The sequence below is a fragment of the Copadichromis virginalis genome, linkage group LG3, assembly GCF_057382275.1.
Source record: "Copadichromis virginalis isolate Kocher_CV1m ecotype Utaka linkage group LG3, C_Virginalis_male_GT1.1, whole genome shotgun sequence".
NCBI classification, from domain to species: Eukaryota; Metazoa; Chordata; class Actinopteri; order Cichliformes; family Cichlidae; genus Copadichromis; species Copadichromis virginalis.
In genome coordinates, this window is record NC_140620.1 from 29,013,835 (window position 1) to 29,033,329 (window position 19,495).

Below are 19,495 nucleotides of genomic sequence, written 5' to 3' on the forward strand. Positions count from 1 at the left end.
TTACATAAACACACACTAAAAACATATTTTGCCAAAGGTGGATGGCTCAAAGTTATGAGGTTAAGAAGCGAACGCAATATATTGCTGTGGCTAAATAAGAAATTTAATTGACGAGAGCCAAACTTCACTGAACTTAAACTCGAGCGTCGAAAGCAGGAGCTGCATGACAAAAAAAAGCATCTGTGTTTCTATACTAAACAGTGCGCAGATACAGATCTATAAAAGGGCAAATACATCTTTGTATGTCTGTGTGTTTAATCTGATCTTTTGGATAAGATTTAGCTAACATAAACTAATGTAAGTCTATTAGCTAGTAAAGAACGAGCCAAACTGGTGATGTCTCGTTCTTTACTAGCACAATATGGTGCTAAACTTGTTTTTAAAACTTGAACTTCAAGCACCCTTTTCTTAAATCTAGCTTCATAGACCGAGTTATATCTGTGCCAGTTATTTAGAGCATGGCTCAATGGTGTGAATTAGCCTGTGGAGCTTTCATGCCCCCTTTAAGACCCATTTAAGAACAATACTGTGTGCTTTTGGTGCACAACCTGTACACTAAAGCAAGAGCAAGTCAATGCTCTCTGTAAAAAAAATACTTTATTTTACTTGGGGCAACAATATAACAATAAGAGGTGCTTTATTTCTTTAGAAATTAGACACTAATGTTGTAAACTAAGGAAAAATATTACAATCTTGTTATGTTTACTTAATAGTAGGAGATACAAGGATTTATTTTCTGTTTATGCATCAGTATGACCATATGATACTCTTATACAGTGAAGTCCCACTTGGAAAAGGTCTTTCACAGCTCACACGCATGCTTCCTTTTGACTGCACTTGGTTTTTAAACTGTAATCATTATTAACAGTTAATGCTGCTTCCTGTCTTTGAGTTTATTCACCGAATAAAAAATAAGGTGAGATAAAATATGCTTTATTTAACCCAAAAGCAGGGAAATCATTGTGTTATAAATGCCAAATTATTAAAGCTCTTTATATTGAGAAACCGTAGAATCCCTCCACCTTTCTTCTTGCCTCTCAGATTAATGTCTCTGTCCACTCAAAAAATTGTTCACACCATAGTCCAGGAAGTGTGGGTGCAGTGCCTTGTCCATGATTCACATCAAACTGCAATGCGGATTCTGTTCCCCAGTTTTGTTCATATCATTGATCTCTGATAGCTGCTTAGTTCTCCAGTTAGCTTCAGCTCTGAAACCATGTTGTGTTCACTTCAAAGCAAACAGGATATGCACTGCCAGAGTGATGATCTAGCAAAGAGTCTTGACTGCCAAGAGTGTGACAAAAAGAACCAGAAAAACAGGAAGCTTAAGAACACTTGTGCTGGCAGCTGTTGCAGCAGTCTACCACGCAGCACTGTGGGGACTTGACTGACAACTTGTCTTTTTTACGTTTTTCATTTTGAGAATAAGACAACATTTCTAAAAGTCAAAATATTATTTCAAGAACAGAATCAAAATATCTACAGACAAGATGTTTCAAATAAAGTTAGCATTAGTGCCGTTCATGGCCGCTGTACCCTGTACAATATGCTTTGTGCAATTTAACTGATGAAACTATATATCAAATTCCCTTTTGATAACCATCCATCCATCCATTCGCTACCGCTTATCCTTTTCAGGGTCGCGGGGGGTGCTGGAGCCTATCCCAGCTGTCATAGGGCGAGAGGCGGGGTACACCCTGGACAGGTCGCCAGTCTGCCGCAGGGCTAACACACAAGGACAGACAACCATTCGCACTCACATTCACACCTAGTGGCAATTTGGATTATCCAATTAACCTATCCCCACAAGCTGCATGTCTTTGGACGGTGGGAGGAAGCCGGAGTACCCGGAGAGAACCCACGCAAACACGGGGAGAACATGCAAACTCCACACAGAAAGACCCCGGCCTGATGTTGGAATTGAACTCAGGACCTTCTTGCTGTGAGGCAACAGTGCTAAACACCGTGCCACCGTGCTGCCTCCTTTTGATAACAAGTAAGTTATTTCTCTCTGCATATGAACACAATGTGGTAATAGGTACAGAGAAGAAGGACTTTGAAGTGATGGTACAGAAAATTACATCTGTTCTTTCTTCCTTAAACCCCACAGCTGTTATCCCCATGATATACACTGATCTTCATTTGAGTATTTTTAAGTGAGAAAAATACATCATACTGCATATGCATTATATATGAGGAAATTAAACCCTAAATCACTAAATGTAGAATTATTTGCTTCTGAAATATCATTTCTATCAACTCTTAGTTCAAAGGCTCAATTTAGAAAAGACACAAATACTGAAAAAGATTTTCGAAAGCAAAGAATCAGCATTTTAACATCTGATTTTTTTTTTGGTCTTTTTTCATCTTCTAAGTGTAATTTTCTTATAGTGAGCTTTTTTTTTGCTGTTGTTTATTTGTTAGTTTGTTTTTAACATTAGCACAACTGGAGCAGGTAAGAAAGTCGTTGTTGGTTTGACTCATTTGGTCAGGGACACAGTAGCGGTGTTTCATCATGTTGTTGATCTGTAATATACAACACACAACACCACAGTCAGGCAAAATCAAATGCAGACATAGTCAAACATGTAGATGCAATAAAAGTTTGCCAACGTACCGTTTTAAACCATCATGAAGAAATTTTATTAAAAGTACGATGGTTCCTGCATTTGCAATAATTAAAACTACAGCCAGAACAAACAGCACCGTTTCCTCCTGACTTGTCTTTCTTCCCGCCAGTTGTGGATCTAGAAAACAAAGGATTGTTTTTGAAAACAGTACATACAGTAATGAGTTCTCACCCTGCATGCTGTAACCTCTACTTTCTGTAACACATGCATGGCTTGTACTGTATGTGCCCCAACCCCCCCCTGCATCATTTTCCTGAATTACCTTCAGCATCACCTGCACTCAAAATCTTCATTTTGTCCACCTTTATTTTCCTCACATTCATGTACAGAGACGCAAAACCTGAAAAGAGAAAACTAAATTGTGACATATTGATTTATTCAGTGAAAAATGGAAGTTATTGTTTTAATTGATGTGTTTTACAAAAATATTTCTGACCATCTTCTTTATGGATGAGAAATGTTCCACACCAAAATAAATATTTGAATGTTACTTTAAGTTTTATCTTTATTACATTTCTATAGTTTTTTCTATAACTTTTCCTGTCAGTGCAAATCATTGTGGAGGTTATCACAACCGTAATGAAGTCTAGACATTTTTAAATTAAATAATTCCACAATTTACTATAAATTTATGACACTGAACTTTTTAGACGAATAAAAATAAAATTTATTGAAACACTCTCTGAATGCAGCTCCTCAGATCTGATTTACCTTTTGGTGGTCCAAACATTGGAGGTTTGAGTGAGACATCACTGCTGTCTCCATCAGAAGTTCGACCCACACTCAAAACAAAGTTTTCTGAGGATGAAAATCTGAATGTTTGTTCATCTGCAATATAAATACAGCCCAGTCCTAAAGAGATACAGGAGTCAACTTACCATTTGTCTCGAGCCTCCATCTCTTCAGGCTGTCGTCGTAGTCGGCAGCCACGTCACACCTGTAGCTTCCAGAGTCTTCAGCTGTGACTCTGGACAGATGAAGTCTGATTCGTCCTCCTCTCAGAGCATCTCTGTCAGTCTGAACTCGTCCTGCAAACTGCTCATGCTGAGACTCAGAGTCCTCCACTCCTCTGATCATTTTAAACAAAATCTTAGTGACGTCTGAGTGGAAAACACACATCACGTCAGCCAGAGACACGTCAGCTTGGAGCTGACTGTCCAATCTGATGGTGATGTTGTCGTCCTCCTTGGCCTCAAAGACAGTCGCAGTCCTTTTCAAAACAAACGTCCCTGTTGAGAAGACACCACCTCATTATTGTGTGTTCATTTATCCTTTTTATTTATTTATTTATTTGAATTTACCAAAAGATAACTGTGTCTAAATGTGGACACTCACAGACAGAGGACGCCAGGCCGAGAAACAGAAGGATCCTGATCATCTTCTCTCTGTCAGAATGAATCAGAGGAAGAACGTTTTAATAAATATCTTTTTTTTAAAAAAGACAATAGAAATAAAAGTGAAATATTTCACATTTTTCACCAGCTTAAAAACCACTGAGTGATTTCCCCACACAGAGTGCACACAGACACCGTTTCTGTGCAGCTCACCAGCACATGAATTAATGTACGTCTATGATCCAAACCATGATCATAATTCTGTGCATGTTTCAGCTACGAGATTTAAAATGGTCTGTTGACATCAGAGTGAAGTGTGTTTTCAGTATTACTCCAATAACATGTTTAGATGTTTTTAGGCTTAGTTTTCTACCTGTTCTTGCGTTTCTCCGTCTCTGGCAGCTGTCTCTACGAACCATGAGCTCCTCTCTACGAACACGGAAGAGCATGTAAAGTTTTCCTGTTGACTTTACTGGGTGCATTACACTTAGTGACCTGTGAAATTTAAAAAGAAAAAATATCAGTGTTATTGATTTTCATTTCATCACACCTCACAGACAACAAAACTGAACATTAGGCAACAACGATCGGTGCTCACCAGAAAATTAAATGAAGTAAATTCAGAAGGCCTCAAAGGGACAATCAAGGTCACTACTCACTGTCGGTTTAAATCTCCTTCCTGAAATTTCTCTACGAATGGTCTCTACGAACCATGAGCTCCTCTCTACGAACACGGAAGAGCATGTAAAGTTTTCCTGTTGACTTTACTGGGTGGGCTAAAGTGACACTGTAATGCACCTGTATTACAATGACCTGTAAAAGGAAAAAAGAAACGAAAAACAAGTTTAGCTCATCAGACCGGACAGGATAAGGTGACCCTGAATCCTCTCTTAGTTATGGAGCAGTAGGCCTAGGCTGCCGTGGGATTCCCATGATGCATTGCATGTTTCTTCTTCAGTCACCTCTGTTTTGCTCACTGTGTTTATACACCTCCTGCATTTAATTATTAGTTATTATTAATCTCTTGGTGTCTTTTACAGCTTGTCAAATAGTCACGCAATAATAGTAATAGAGATACTTTTATTATTATTATTATTATTATTGTTATTATTATAGCCTAAGCATTAGTAGCACTGTAGACACCACTGTGCCGCTGTTTTCTTCCCGTTGCGCACTTTCATAAAACCCCTTGTGGTGTTTCTTGTTTTGCATCACATGAGCAAACTAAAAGCTGCTTTCCTGTCTCTGTCCTGCTTCTTCTGTCATGGTAGCTATTTGCTTTTGTGACGCTGCTTGAAACTGATCATGGTTTGCCCACATACCATACGGTCTTTTTTTAAAAGGCGCCTGCATCAAAAAGTAAACAACAAAAGCACACACGTTCACACAGGATGTTTTAAAGTCTACTTACTTGTTTGTAGGAGAGTGACCCGCAATGTGTCCACTTTGATTTAATAAGCTGAAAGAACAAACAACCGCCTGAATATTTCAGATAAAGAAGACGCTTCAGCTCACTGTTAAACCTGTCTATTCAGACACGTGACAAACACAAAGTGTCCAAACTGCTCATTCCAGTCACACCCTGCTTTACAGACTGTGACTAAACATTTACATTACAGTAAAACAGAGATGCCATTTTTTTGGACCTGCTACTTTACTACCTACACTTAAAGACATTTTATGGATAAATAAATAAACCATGCACATAAAATAACAGGTGCATTGTTTAAATGAAAAAGGAACACAACAAAGCCTACTCGAGAATAAAATGCAAACTCTTGTCGCTTCCCCTCTCAGTAGATTTGTATTCAGTTGGCTTTACTTTCAAGCCACGAGAACATAAGATAACATATACTCAGCACTTCTCCTATCAGTGAGGTGAGGCATTAGTGGTAAATGACCGCTCATGTCTTTGTTTATGTTTCATCTCTTCTTTCAGTTTTAGTTAAAGGTCAATAACTCCACTGTACCAGTGAACACAGCAGTAAAACTGGATCCGAGCAGCTGACAAATTGTTATGCACTTTATCAGCCTCTTAAGCCACCAAAGAAAAACATAAAGCAGATCCAATGAAGAGTAGATATAAATAAAATCATTGTGGTTTTATCAACGTAGAAACAAGAAAGCCTTCTCAAACATGAGAGCGCTTCTTGTTTTCAGTTTGCTTTAAAATGAAGCTTTGAATCAATAACTGTTCCAGGATATTTATGACACTGAATCTGAATTTCAATAAAAGTGACTTTGGGTGTATGCTTGTTGTTTTTTTGCTTGTTGATTTTTTTATTAATGATCATGTCTTTAGTCTTACACTTAGTGTTGCTCAACTGAATGCAGGACTAATCACGGCATTTGACAAACTCAGCAAGCACGGGGCCGTGGCTGGATCTATTTTCCTGGAGCAGCCTGAAAGTTGTCTGCATACTTTAAAATGGCCCTATTTTCAAACTTACTCTAACATATATTTGTATACATTTGTATATAGGATAAATGATAAGGGTGAGTGCACAAATCCCTGTCGAGGAGCAGACCTGGTTGGACAGGACCCTATTTAGCTGGACTCTTTGGGTCCTGTTAACTAAAAAGTCAAGAATCACACCGACAAGATTTTTATTCATGTTCACATTTGACTACAACAAGTGGTTCACTAAGAAAACTCAGCTGACCTCCAGCTCAATACCTGATACCAGACCGTGACCCCACCATCGCAAACCTGCATCTAACATGGCAGTAAAACTAAAACCAGTACCTGACTCTTTGTCGTGTCTCTGGATTCCCCAGCAAATGACTGAAGGCACAGAGAGGAGGGTAAAAGGTGTTCCAACAAACTCAGAGTGATGACAATATCTCATCTTATATTTCATGTTGGGGTTCTTACATTCACAGCATGGAGCAATTTTTACACACACAGACAGTGAAGGTCACACACTTGAAACACACAACATAGATACTTGAGGAGTCGTCAGTCCCTTATACTAGTGCCTGAGGAGGCTGCAGTCATGTGTACTGTAAGCGCTGCTGTCACCAATTTGCTTTGAAGCTGTTGTGTAATTGCTGAAGCAAAATTCCTGTTGGTGTCTGTATGCATGACAAACTAGACCATGAATAGATGCTTTCTGTTTGTACTGATGGAAACTCTGAGACGGATACAACCTCAATTTCAGCTTCAAATAAACAATGTTTATAACATCTATATTATATCTATATCTAGATAGATAGATAGATAGATAGATAGATAGATAGATAGATAGATGGATAGATAGATAGATAGATAGATAGATAGATAGATAGATAGACTACAGTCAGTGTAGCAGAGGCAGGATTTGATACAAGAGAGCATTACAAGAGCTTGTAATGAAGCACTAGCTTCACTATTGAGCTGAGTTTGGGTGGGGCGCTCAGTAATGACATTTCCACACTGTGTTGAGCTTTCTAAGCTCAGATGTTTGGAAACACTGCTCCAAGGTGTGGTCGGGTCGAAACACACGTCATGTAAGCATGGCTAATTGCGGTATTGGGACTTCACTCAAGTTTCAACATGTGGTGTACCTGCTGCTTCCAGGCAGGTGAGGCACGGGGAATAACCTTTTCTTTTATGAACCAGAGGTTTTGTTTTTTGTTTTGTTTTTTTGGGGGGGGGGTTAACGCCGCACACACATGTAAGGAATAAAACAATATCTGATCTCATTATTGTTTTTGCTGTGGATTGTAAAGATCAATACAGACTGTTCAATCCCTGAAACCCAGAGTGTCATTAAATAAATATTGGCACGGAGAGAGAGAGAGAGATGTGCTCTGTGCTGTAAATTTATTAAATGATCTGAAAAGAAACTTTCAATGTCACAATAAAAGAGGCAGACATTTCTCAGTTCTATTTTTCTCTATTGTTCCTACTTTCAATAGAAAATGCTCTATAAAGTGTGTTGGGAAACCCAGCAGTACCACCTGGTGGTGAAGAAGTTAATTACAGTCACAAGACCTGTTGCCTTTCCAGCTCCGATTTAATTGCTGACTCTGCGGCTTACCGTACACTGGACATTTTCTTCTACCACACACACACACCCCATGCATATACACCCCATGTCCAGCATCATTTCTATGAAGAATAAACTATTTAACCCTGACATCCCTTCTCCTGACCCCGATCCTCGTGTTGGATCCTCTAACAGGAAACTAAGTCCATGCTGATTCTGCTTCAGCCAGCTGCACTTAATGTTTGAGTTTCCTCCACATACGGCTCAGTCAGAAACTGAAGGACGATTCATCCTGCAAAAAAGCAAGAAAAAATCCATTAATTGCACATGGTCTACTTCGTACTAACTCTCAAGAAAATATTAATATTATTATATTTTTTTTATTATTCCAACTGTTGTAACGTGAAATCTCATACATGCAGGTTCAATCTGAATAAATCATGCCCATGTCACCAGATATGGCTTCCAGAGCAGTAATATACTACTAATAATAATAATAACAATAATGAAGTTTCTTTATCCTACTTGAACAACCTCTGAATGTGTGAGGTTGAAAAGCTGTTGGTCAGTGTGAAATGGACTGTCGCAATTAAATCCGGGCGTGTTGCCGCTTGTTATAAATAGAAGCATCAAAAACATCCATTCAGTAGCAACAAGTATCAGCCAAGATGTTATAACCTGCAGGCGCCTCACCTGCTTGGAAGCAGCAGGTAAGCGAGGCCACCTGGCGAATTTGTGGTGGAGTGCACCAAAACCGCAATTAACCACAATCACGTGACCTGGGTGTTTCCAACTATACTTTGGAGCCGTATTTCCAAACACGACACAGTCTCATTGTTAGTACAGCTTAAGGGAATTTAACAGAGCAAAAACAAATCAAAACCTAAGAGTAAAGTAAACTAAAAACACAAACAAGAAATTCAAAACTGCAAAATTGTCTAACACTAGAGACTAAATTAAAAAAAAAAGATAGTAAATAAAATCAAACAAAAAACATCGAAGAATTAGTTTGATTAAAAACCCAAAGTACCTGAAAAATAAGGAGAAAAGGAATTGAAACCGGTTACAGCCAGTTAACTTCACATTAGTGATGTGTAAGTTGTGAACGAAATGGCTCTTAAATTTGTTTAAAAGGAAGAAGCTGAAAATTGAAATAGTTAAAAGTTGAACTGTGAATAGTTCGTTTTTGAGATATGATTTATTTATTACATTTTATGTGGAGTGAATAAATTATATATATATATTATATATATTTATGGTGCCCCTAGAGACAAAGCACGTACAAACTTCAAAACACGTACGAACTCTGAAGCACGTACAAACTCCAAAACACGTAAAAACTCAGAAGCACGTAAAAACTCCAAAACACGTACAAAACACAACAGAAGTGCTCCAGGATGCTGGGCGCAGTGTTGAGCTTTTGTTACCTAGTGGCTACACAAGCCAGCAAGTACCAAAGACCAGATTTGGTGTGTGGTAGTAACAGGTAAATTAACTTTTTTTTTATTTATTATTTGAATATATATGAGTGCTTGTGTATAAATACACAAATCATACAAGTATGCTTTCAATTGTGTAATTTAAGTGATCTAGTAGCTCTGCTTTGGAAGTATATTTTATTGATTGTTTTTATTGTATATATTATTGTTAATAATAAATAAATTAAAGCAACAAAACAACCTGAAGGAAAGAGCCGGCTCTTTTTGGTGAGTAAAGCCGAAAGAGCCGGTTCTCTAAAAAGAGCCGGAAATCCCATCACTACACATAGTTTCCCAATTACGATGGAAATTTGAACGGCTGGTGTTCTGGGAATCCATCCTACCCGTTGTTTCTGAAATTAATTCATGAAATTAATTCAGTGCCAAACCATCCTACCTTTGTCAATGTGACCTACAAGCATACTTTAACAGCTAAAATTTAGTGGCAAATCATCCTACCTTTGTGAATATGAGCTAGAAACACACTTTAACAGCTAAAATTAAGTGTCAAACCATGCTACCTTTGTGAATGTTACCTACAAGCATACTTTAACGGGTAAAATTAAGTGGCAAACCACCCTGGCTTTAAGAATATAAGCTTCAAGCATACTCTGATGGGCAACGTTAAGTGGCAAACCGTCATACCTACTTATATTTGTGCTGGAATTCCTCTGTGACTGCAGAAATGTGCATAAACTACTTACGGTAGGACGTTTTGCCAACGTAGAAGGTTGTCAGAACACCGGTTTGATCAGCCAGATCTGTTATTTGTCTCACGCACATTAGACAAACATCGTGAGTGTGGATGTTTTCCTAGTGCCCTTGAAAACAGCTGAATCGTAATAGATCACGTCAGTCCCGACCATTCCGCTTGATGCCCAAACAACACTGACAAAGGCAACCTGAACTCTTCCTTGTGTTAATAACAACAGTTAACCCTTTCACCTATACAGGAATACAAGCACATGGATAAATCAGATGTACACGAGGGCACGCGTTGTCTTCCCCGATGTGTAAAAACTGTGTAAAAAGTTGCCTCTCCAGCGTCACCGAAAAAAAGATCATAAAAAATAAACTTTTAGCTCATGTATCTGTTATACAAAATAAGCTTAACAGTGAGTTTGGACAAAAATGAATTGAATTTGTGATATCCAAATAACCGGAATATCAAGAAAAGCGGAGGAAAAAAAGAGGAAAAAAGAAATAAAAACTCAGTCGAATTAGTTAAGAATGACTTGATTGGTCGATGGATGGCAACGTTTATAGAGGGCGGGGCTTCACTGCCCCGGGCTCACTGAAGACGACAGCGGTATATCTGAGAGAGGAAATCATAGGAGCACGGAGTTCGTTTTTGTGCTACATTTGTGTGTTTCCTTTTTTCATGTGTGAGGATGTAGCTCCGTGCTTCACTCGCTCAGCAGCGCCAGAGTTTTATTCCCACGGTGCCCTGTCCACAGTCATCGCAGGGTAAGCGGGTAAGCGCTTTTTCTCAGTGATTTCTTGGTCATTTTCACCTGCAGTGTCTTGTACTTCTGCTCTGAAGGATGCTGTCTTTTCACTCATTCATTAAACGGTTGGATCGTCTCAGTAAGGAGAGAAAAAAAGGACTTACATCGATGAGGAAAGGATGTGCAACAGGTTTGGATTGAGGATAGAGGTGGAAATGTGCCTGCGAGTGAAGGTGGTGTGTTGAAGAGGTTGGATGGGGTACTTTGAGGAGAATGAAGAAAAATGAGAGAGAGGTGGGGAAGTAGTGATGGATGACGGTTGGTGATCCAGGAAATGCAAAGTGTTAATAAAGAGGAAGTGAGGGCAGCTGTGAAGGGGATGGAGAGTGGAAGTGCATGTGGCCCAGATGGCAAACCTGTGCAGGTGTGATATCTGGCAGAGAGAGAGAGAGAGAAAGAGAGAGAGCAGTGGAGTTTTTGAACTGACTGTTGAACACAATCATGGAACAAATGTGCTGGTGCTGATTTTCCAAGAGCAAGGGTGATGTGCAGAGCCCAAGTACAGGTGGCTCAAGCTGATGAGCCACACCGTGAAGATATGGGAAAAAGTTGTTGATGATCAGTGAGCAGCAGGCTTCATGCCAAGAAAGAGCTTCTTGAATGCAGTGATGATGAAGAGGCTGACAGATGAGGTCAGGCAATAGTGTCCGTGGACTGTGATGTTTGCAGATCACATATAGTGATTTGTAGTGAGAGTAGAGAGCAGGTGGAAGAAGCCTGGAGAGGTGGAGGGATGCTCTGGCTAGAAGTTGAAAGAAAGCCAGTAGAAGTAAGTCAGAGTACGTGTGTGTGTGAATGAGAAGGAGGCGGGTGTAACAGTGAAGGCAGATGAGTTTTAAATACCATCCAAAGCGAAAGACAAGAGAAGCGAGGAAGTGCGTGCAGGAAGGGTGGAGTGGGTGGAGACGAGTGTCAGAGGTGATTTGTGGGAGAAGGACCGCAGCTAGAGTGAAAAGACATTTTTCTTTTCCCCATATAAATATGTTGTTCTCCCAGCAGCTGTATTCAATAATCGGAGTCAACAAGACCAAAGAAGGAAATGTGCCTTTAGTACAGTAGATGAAACATTTCATTCACTTCCTGTTTCCTAAAACTGTACGCGTTGCATTAAAAAGCACACAGCCATTACCCTTTTGTGTCGACACCAAGATGTGAAGCAAGAACGGGAATAAACTTTAGTAATAATGTGGTTTACAAATTTGCAATAACAATCATGCAGTGAGAAAATAGTCTTTTGTTTATGTATATGCGTCTGTTATCCTTTAATATTAGAGGAAAAAAATACTAATCTTTTTAAGAACTGAGAGGAATCCAGTGTGAGGTGAGGGGAGGAGGGGGCATGCAAACTCCACAGAGAAAGAGCGAGCAACTGTTTTTCAGTTGTTATGGTTTTAAAAATAATTTAGAAGCAGAAATAAAAGAAAAGTCTAAGGTTGTGCTGCAGGTTTCTGCTGCTAAAATATAACTTTGGATTTCTACAGAGTCAAACTAAAGCTTTGGCAGCAGCCTGCTGCTGCTGCTGCTGCTTTCATTTCATTTGCCTGTCAAATCAACACAGAGAGGCCTGATGAACTCATGTCTGTGTTATTGATGAGAATTATTAGTTATTATTAATCTCTTGGTGTCTTTTACAGCTTGTCAAATAGTCGCAGCAGATGGCCCCGCCCCTCCCTGAGCCTGTTTCTGCTGGAGGTTTCTTCCTGTTAAAAGGGAGTTTTTCCTTCCCACTGTTGCCAAAACACTTGCTCATAGGAGGTCATATGATTGTTGTGCTTATGCTCACTTTGTAGCATAAGGCACCTGCCTTATGCTACAAAGTGAGTCTGTCTAACCCAGGGTGTCTTCCCCTTATCTGCATTAACACTGCCCGCTAGAATAAATGGGCCCTGATTTAGGGATAAGCTGTTTTCTAGTTTGGGCTACCCTTACCCCCTTCCTGATGTCATCCTCCCACTGTACCTGTCGGCGGATGTAACTCACTGTGTTACGGCCTAATGATGATTTTTGAATTGGTTACCTCTGACACATAAGTCCCAGCTTTCCCAATCCTCATCACAGCTAAGTTTTGCTTATAATTTAAATATATTTTTTTTAAGCATAAAAGTTATTCACTCATCACACGAGGGCCTCCGTGATGACCGATCACTTTGAAATGGGACCAACGCACTGAACGAAGAAAAGAGAAAAGACAGTATCGATTGCACCACATTCATATCGATCTGACACCAATACCAGTGTTGACATGGATACTATTAATATTAATATTTCGATCTATCTGCCGATCCCTACTATGTACTGGGCGCGGACTAAGGCCATAGTAACTTTTTTTCTCCCAGAGGCTGAAGGGAATGATGCTTAGTGTTGCACAGCTGTGGTGAGTGACATTATAATAGCTCTGTGGCTGTTTGAGTCTCTATGAACTTGAGAAGCCAAAGCTAGAACGTGTTGATATATTTTTACTTTTCCAAACCTACCTCAAGTGCTTTGTTTTGATGACTTTTTTTGTAATAATCTTTGTCCTGGATTTTTTTTTTTTTAAAGTTGATGCTAACATGTTACTTTAACAAGAAGGACCTGAAGGACACACCGAAGTCAAAGTCGAGCTATATTTATTTGCAGCGTTTGCTACCTTTGTTGCTTCACACACCAATCCTGTCAGGTTCTGTTAACCTACTGAAATACAGAATGAATGACCAAGTGATGATAAACAGCTATGTGGGTCAGCCTCCCCTGAAACCACACCCTGAACCTGCTGCTCCACCCCATCCCTGCAGCTGAGTCATAAGCCACACCCGTCATGGTTGCATAAGCAGGATTCTGACTTCTACTGAAGTAAAAAGACTAAATATTTTTTTCAGCACTTGGTGACCGAGTTAACGTTACTTCTAACAAGATCATGAACAGGATCAGATGTTGTGATTAGTGAATGAAGTCAGACTGTAGATTTTCCTTCTTCTAGCTGTACTGACTGACCTTTGACCTCATGTGTTGATGACTCTTCACCTCTGTCTCCTCTCACAGGGAGAAGATGATCTGCAGGATCCTGCTGCTCATCATCCTCACCTCATGTGTCTCTGGTTAGTTTACAGCTTCACTTTATGAACTCCAAATAAAGCTCAACAACAGATTTGTTCCAGTTCTCAGTGTGTCTGCTCCTCTCTTTCCCTCTCTGTCTCCTCAACAGGATCATTTGTAGTCAATGTAACACAGACCTCCTATCAGGCAGAGGAGAACCACAACATCACACTGGAGTGGACGTTCACCACCAAACCTGACAACTCCACAAACTCTGTTTCCATCATCTGTCAACAGATGACTAATTATGAAACCTCAGGCTTCTATCATGTGTCCAGTGGTGTTGAGGTGTCAGAGTCTCAGGATGCAAAGTTTTCAGGACGAGTCCAGAGTGACAAAGACGCCCTCAGAGAAGGGCGAATCAGACTTCAGCTGTCCAGACTCAGGACTGATGACTCGGGTCTGTACCTGTGTGAGGTGAAAACCGAGTATGATTATGGCTTTGACTACTGTCGACTCAGCATACGTGGTAAGAAGATTAAAGCAGTACGAATTACTCCATCTTGACATTCAGAAACCAACAAAGAATATTTGTTTTCCTAAAACAAATAATACAATCTGTTTTTATTCTAAATATACATTCGAATAACACTTCTTTAAAAATAGCATAAATATATAAAAGCAGTACAAATAGTTTTTATAAAGATTTAAAATTAGATGAAGTTCCTCCTGCCTGTGCTTTAAAGATCGAAGTAATGTAAATCTTGAAAGCATAAAGTCTGCAAATAGCTGTATTTTTTTTCTATCTGAAGGATACTGTGTCTGCATGTCAGAACCTTGAAAGGTTTTTTTTTTGCCTTTTCAAAGCTGGACAAAAGAGTAGAAAAGGCAATTTCCAATGTTCAAGGCACAGGTGTCGAACTCCAGGCCTCGAGGGCCGGTGTCCTGCAGGTTTTAGGTGTCTTTGATCCAACACAGCTGATTTAAATGGCTAAATTACCTCCCCAACATGTCTTATAATTCTCCAGAGGCCTGGTAATGAAGTAATCATTTGATTCAGGTGTGTTGACCCATGGTGTTATCTAAAACCTGCAGGACACCGGCCCTTGAGTTCGACCCCCCAGGTTAAAGGGGTTATATGTCACTGTACTGATATACAGTTGACTTGTTGGTTCCCTTTAACTTCATATTTACCAATTCTGCAATATAAGAGAGCAGCAGGGCCTGTCAGTAATCTTATTGTTCATCGAGTTCTTTGTGCTCCAGTTGTTATCAAAGTTTTTTGTTGTTTCTTTCTTTATGATGTTTTCAGAACAGGAACTGCTAACAGCTACCAATGATATTAAAATATTCTCTCTTAATTTTTCTCTCCTTTGCAGCAGCTGCTGTTCGTTCCAAACCTCAGGGATCAACTTTGAGTTCATCAGCACACACCTGGATGCAAAGGATGGTCCTCTACACTTCACTGGGATTCGAACTGGCAGCTTTACTTGGCTTTGCAGTTTTACTGGTTAATCGCTTCTGTGCCTTAAGATGTCGTACTCGGCTGAGAAGATACCAAAATTTCATTTAAATGTTTAACAGGAGCTTTGTGGTGTCGTTTTGCACCAAGAGAAACTAAAAGCAGGACTTGGAGGGAGCCATCAGGCAGAAAACCTGAGGTTCAAGAATCCAAGACTGTGTAATGTATGTTTGAAGTATCAGAAAGCCTCATTGTGATATGAAGTGCATATTATGTGCTCATGTATCACTGCAGAAAGGATGATGGGGTAGGTTATGCTCCCATGTGTGTCCTGTTTATTATTTCTAAGCTGGACACTCATCCTGCCACCAAATGGGAACTTTAAAAAGAAAACAAAAAAAAGCTTTTGCTCTCTTCAGTTTGTACAGCCTTTAATCCACCAGAGGATTTAGCCTATAAATGTGCTGTTTTCCTATCAGCTGTATTCAGTGGTTAAACTTTAACAAGTGCCTGGACTCAACAAGACCAAAGAAGGAAATGTGCTGTTATTTAATCCTGACAGTAGGGACTGGACTTTGTTACGGCAGATAACACACTTCATTTGCTTCCTGTTTCCTCAACGTGTATGTGTTCCTTTAAGGAGCACACTGTCACGACCCTTGTTTTTACAAACAGCAATAAACTTTATTAATAACAGAGTTTACAAGATTTGCAATAACAAACATGCAGTGAGAAAATAGTCATTTCTTTATGCGCATACAAGAGTTAGGCTTTGTTATTAAACTTTGATACATGCATATTCCATAAACAAGGGTCTCAGGTGAGCAGATGGTTCAGTGTTTCATTGCTTATGGTTTTAAAAATACTTTAGAAGCAGAAATAAAAAAGTGTAAAATTCTGCTGCAGGTTTCTGTTCCTAAAATGTAACTTATGGTTTCAACAAACTCAAACTAAAGCTGTGGCAGCAGGCGGCTGCTGCTGCTTTTATTTCATTTCTCTCTCAAATCAACACACACAGGCTGATGAACTCGATTTCTTTGAGCTGGGCCCTGTTTCAGGAAGCCGGTTTAGTGCAAACTCTGAGTAAGTATACCCTGAGTTAACGAAAACTCTGGGTTTTCGGTTTCAGAAAGCGAGTTCAGCTGAAGCCTGAGTGAGTCACTATGACGACACACTCCGTGAAGCTAACCTGCCCCCTAGCAGGTTTACTACAACTAACCCTGACTGTCCCCGCCTCTTTGTCGGAAACCTGACAGTAGGAAGTGTCGGACATGGCGTGCCTCTTCCTTGAAGAGCCAGTAGATCGTGAAGCCCAAATTCTCCGCAGAGCTCTCCGCCGGGAGAGAGTGATCAGAGCGCGTTTGGACATTTTATCATTTCCTGATGATTTTCTGTGTGAACGTTACCGTTTCTCAGCACAATCTATAATTTATTTGGATAACATCCTCAGGCCATATATTACGCATGTGACACATCGCGGACATGCTCTCAGTTCATTACATATTATTTGTATTGCACTTCGGTTTCTTGCAAACGGGAGCTTTCTGTATAATATTGGTGACGCTGAGCACGTTTCCAAGGCTACCGTCTGTCGGGCAGTCAGGAATGTTACAGTTGCACTGAAACGTCTCCTGTACTCGTCTGTGGTGTTCCCCGGTCACAGACCCACAAGATTTATCAAAGAGGGATGCCACAAAATTGCAGGTATCAGGATGACCAAAACTTAATTTATGATGTGGTGATACTTGAACTACTACTTAAATTTTACATTTATTCTCACGGTTCCCAGGCGTGATTGGCTGTACAGATGGCACTCACATTCCAATTATTGCTCCTTCAGTAAATGAAGGAGACTATGTGAACAGGAAGTCTTTCCACAGCATTAATGTACAGGTACATAGTTCCCTGTAGCATTTCAAACTAACAAATTATTTCATTATAGTAATGGATGCTAATTTGTGTTCTCTGCACTGTGAAGATCATATGTGATGCTGCCAACATTATCACAAATGTGGAAGCCAAGTGGCCAGGCTCTGTTCATGACTCACAAATATTCCGTGAATGTACACTGAGCACAAAATTTGGACATGGTGAGTTGAGAATACTTTAAAATATATAAAGACCAATTGCTTCAGGGACATTTGAACTGAAGTGTATCCTTCTGTCTTAGGAGAGTTCACTGGCTACTTGCTTGGTGATAGGGGGTATCCATGTTTACCCTATTTGCTTACCCCTTACTCTGACCCTGAACCGGGCCCACAGCAGCGATATAATCTGGCTAATTGCAGGACAAGAGCCAGAATTGAAATGACTATCGGAATGCTTAAGGCCCGGTTCCAGTGCCTGCAAAGACTCAGGGTCACCCCAGAAAGGGCATGTGACATTATTGTGGCATGTGTGATTCTTCACAACATTGCCACAATTAGAGGAGAACACTGTCCTTCTGAACCAAACAGCAGTGATCCAAACCATGAACATCCTGACCCTCCCACGGACATACAAGATGGAAGAGCAGTCAGAGACACCATATGTCACAATCATTTCCTTTGACCCATCACCTCAACATGTTGAAAGAAGAATAAACAGATTTTTTGTTCAACTGGCTTTATTGGTCGCCTGTATTTCCTGTACACAAAGTATTAAAAGATGTAAACCTCATAAAGTGTCTCTGTTGCTTCCTCCTCTGTAACAGCTGTCAATGTTTCTTCATTATTTTCCTGTAGTAAAGAAATAAACAACATTGCTGTTCTACTGTACACTCATATAATCTGTGGAGTATTACTCACAACTGCTTGTTGGTCTGGCTCAACAGGAGGCTGCACCAGATGCAGTACACCACCACCATCAACTGATAGAATATGAGGTTTATACAGGTCACTTATAACTTACAAGGGACCAAATGGCAATTAACAAACATATACCAATCACCTTACACTTCATTGTCATTATGCTCTCAAAGACAACCAAGACTGAGGGAAGGCAAAATCAGTAGGAAAATAACTTAACTACAAAATAATCCATTATGGTAAAGAGTTTATCAAATGAATGAGTAGCACTGCAAAGGTGACTGTGAAGAAAGGATGTATGCACATCATGTATTATTTTGAATTTACCCCCTATGTAGGCACTTGTGTCTTGCGGGGTTATTGACTCAGAGGATGTCCCCGCAGAGATGCCTTCGGCCACAGGGCGCCCACTGTTTTGGCTGAGGGCCAACTGCTCAGCCTCTGTGAGTGGTGGTGGTGGAGGACCCCCACCTGTTTTTCGGGCCTCCGCTTTTTTTCTGTTGGCTATAACGGGTCACATTTGAGCATACAGAGTAAGCAAATATGTACTTGTAATGTGCTCAGATAATTTCAATAAGTGCTTACAGACAGAAAATTAATGTAGCCTCTAACTGCAATTGATTTACATGGGACAAACAGACCAAGCACTATGGCTCATAATACAATTACACCTTACCTGTTTGGACTATATTTTTATATTTCATTTTTACTTGCTGCCAGGAACGTTTGGGGCCTGTTGGGTTGCACCTGCGCTCACATCACGTCACAAAATAAAATGTATAAAATAACAAATAAAATAACATATGATAAAATAACGTGTTAAATGGGTGGAAATCCCTAGATCAATGTTTATATTAACACTCAGGCATTGACTCTGTCGGCTATGTTTTGCCATGCATGCTCCCTTTCTTTTGCAGCTGTGGCTGTGTTACTTTTTTCCGCGGAATTTGCACGTTATCGGCATATGCTGCCATCAGAATTTCGGCCTCAAGCGCTGTGAAATACATTGACCGCGCCTTCTTTCCCTCCGTCTCCATGGTGACTCGCTTAATCTGTGCTCCGCTTATCAGGGCTTTATGTATCCTCGTCCGCGCGCTTCACTTGGGGTTGACGCAACTCCGCGTTGATTGAACTAATTGTTATCAGCCTTTCTGAAACCGAATATTCCGAGTTGGACAGTTCGGGGTTACTCAACCCTGAGTATCGTTTTTCACTCTGAGTTTTCTAAACCGGCTTCCTGAAACAGGGCCCTGGAGTTCGTGAACTGGAGGAATTTCATATCTCATGCCCGATGCTTTCTTCTTGTTTTAA

The 19,495-nt window shown here is 40.1% G+C and overlaps 3 protein-coding genes across 5 annotated transcripts in view; 2 read left to right on the forward strand and 1 right to left on the reverse strand.

Annotated features, from left to right (window-relative positions):
* LOC146713977 (uncharacterized) overlaps positions 1-19,495 on the forward strand; it is a 125,335-nt gene that overhangs the window by 68,767 nt on the left and 37,073 nt on the right. The gene's annotated exons all lie outside the window — the stretch shown is intronic.
* On the reverse strand, positions 579-5,498 carry LOC146713983 (uncharacterized). 2 transcript variants are annotated; one of them, XM_085450547.1, is made up of 9 exons: positions 5,376-5,498; positions 4,624-4,777; positions 4,338-4,459; positions 3,966-4,015; positions 3,509-3,859; positions 3,342-3,428; positions 2,893-2,970; positions 2,618-2,747; positions 579-2,526 (listed from the first exon to the last, which is right to left on the reverse strand). In XM_085450547.1, exons 4-9 carry the CDS (start codon positions 4,006-4,008, stop codon positions 2,514-2,516), a joined length of 702 nt encoding a protein of 233 aa, XP_085306673.1. In that variant the 5' UTR covers positions 4,009-4,015; positions 4,338-4,459; positions 4,624-4,777; positions 5,376-5,498; the 3' UTR covers positions 579-2,513. The 2 variants fall into 2 exon arrangements, with proteins under 2 accessions (XP_085306673.1, XP_085306672.1); XM_085450546.1 differs by having other exon boundaries at positions 4,563-4,777.
* On the forward strand, positions 10,660-18,002 carry LOC146713984 (uncharacterized). Of its 2 annotated transcripts, XR_014918748.1 has the most exons (5): positions 10,660-10,880; positions 13,943-13,998; positions 14,106-14,465; positions 15,316-17,488; positions 17,569-18,002. XR_014918748.1 is itself a non-coding variant. In XM_085450540.1 (4 exons), exons 1-4 carry the CDS (start codon positions 10,660-10,662, stop codon positions 15,507-15,509), a joined length of 831 nt encoding a protein of 276 aa, XP_085306666.1. In that variant the 3' UTR covers positions 15,510-18,002. The 2 variants fall into 2 exon arrangements, 1 of the variants encoding a protein (XP_085306666.1); XM_085450540.1 differs by having other exon boundaries at positions 15,316-18,002.

Coding starts and splice junctions, on each gene's coding strand:
- LOC146713983 (XM_085450547.1), bottom strand. CDS start 4,008: ATGATCAGGATCCTTCTGTTTCTCGGCCTGGCGTCCTCTGTCT. Junction 3,429..3,508: donor ATGGAGGCTCGAGACAAATG/GTAAGTTGACTC, acceptor TTTCATCCTCAG/AAAACTTTGTTTTGAGTGTG. Junction 2,971..3,341: donor AATGTTTGGACCACCAAAAG/GTAAATCAGATC, acceptor TTCTCTTTTCAG/GTTTTGCGTCTCTGTACATG.
- LOC146713984 (XM_085450540.1), top strand. CDS start 10,660: ATGGATGGCAACGTTTATAGAGGGCGGGGCTTCACTGCCCCGGGCTCA. Junction 13,999..14,105: donor CCTCACCTCATGTGTCTCTG/GTTAGTTTACAG, acceptor TCTCCTCAACAG/GATCATTTGTAGTCAATGTA. Junction 14,466..15,315: donor CTGTCGACTCAGCATACGTG/GTAAGAAGATTA, acceptor TCTCCTTTGCAG/CAGCTGCTGTTCGTTCCAAA.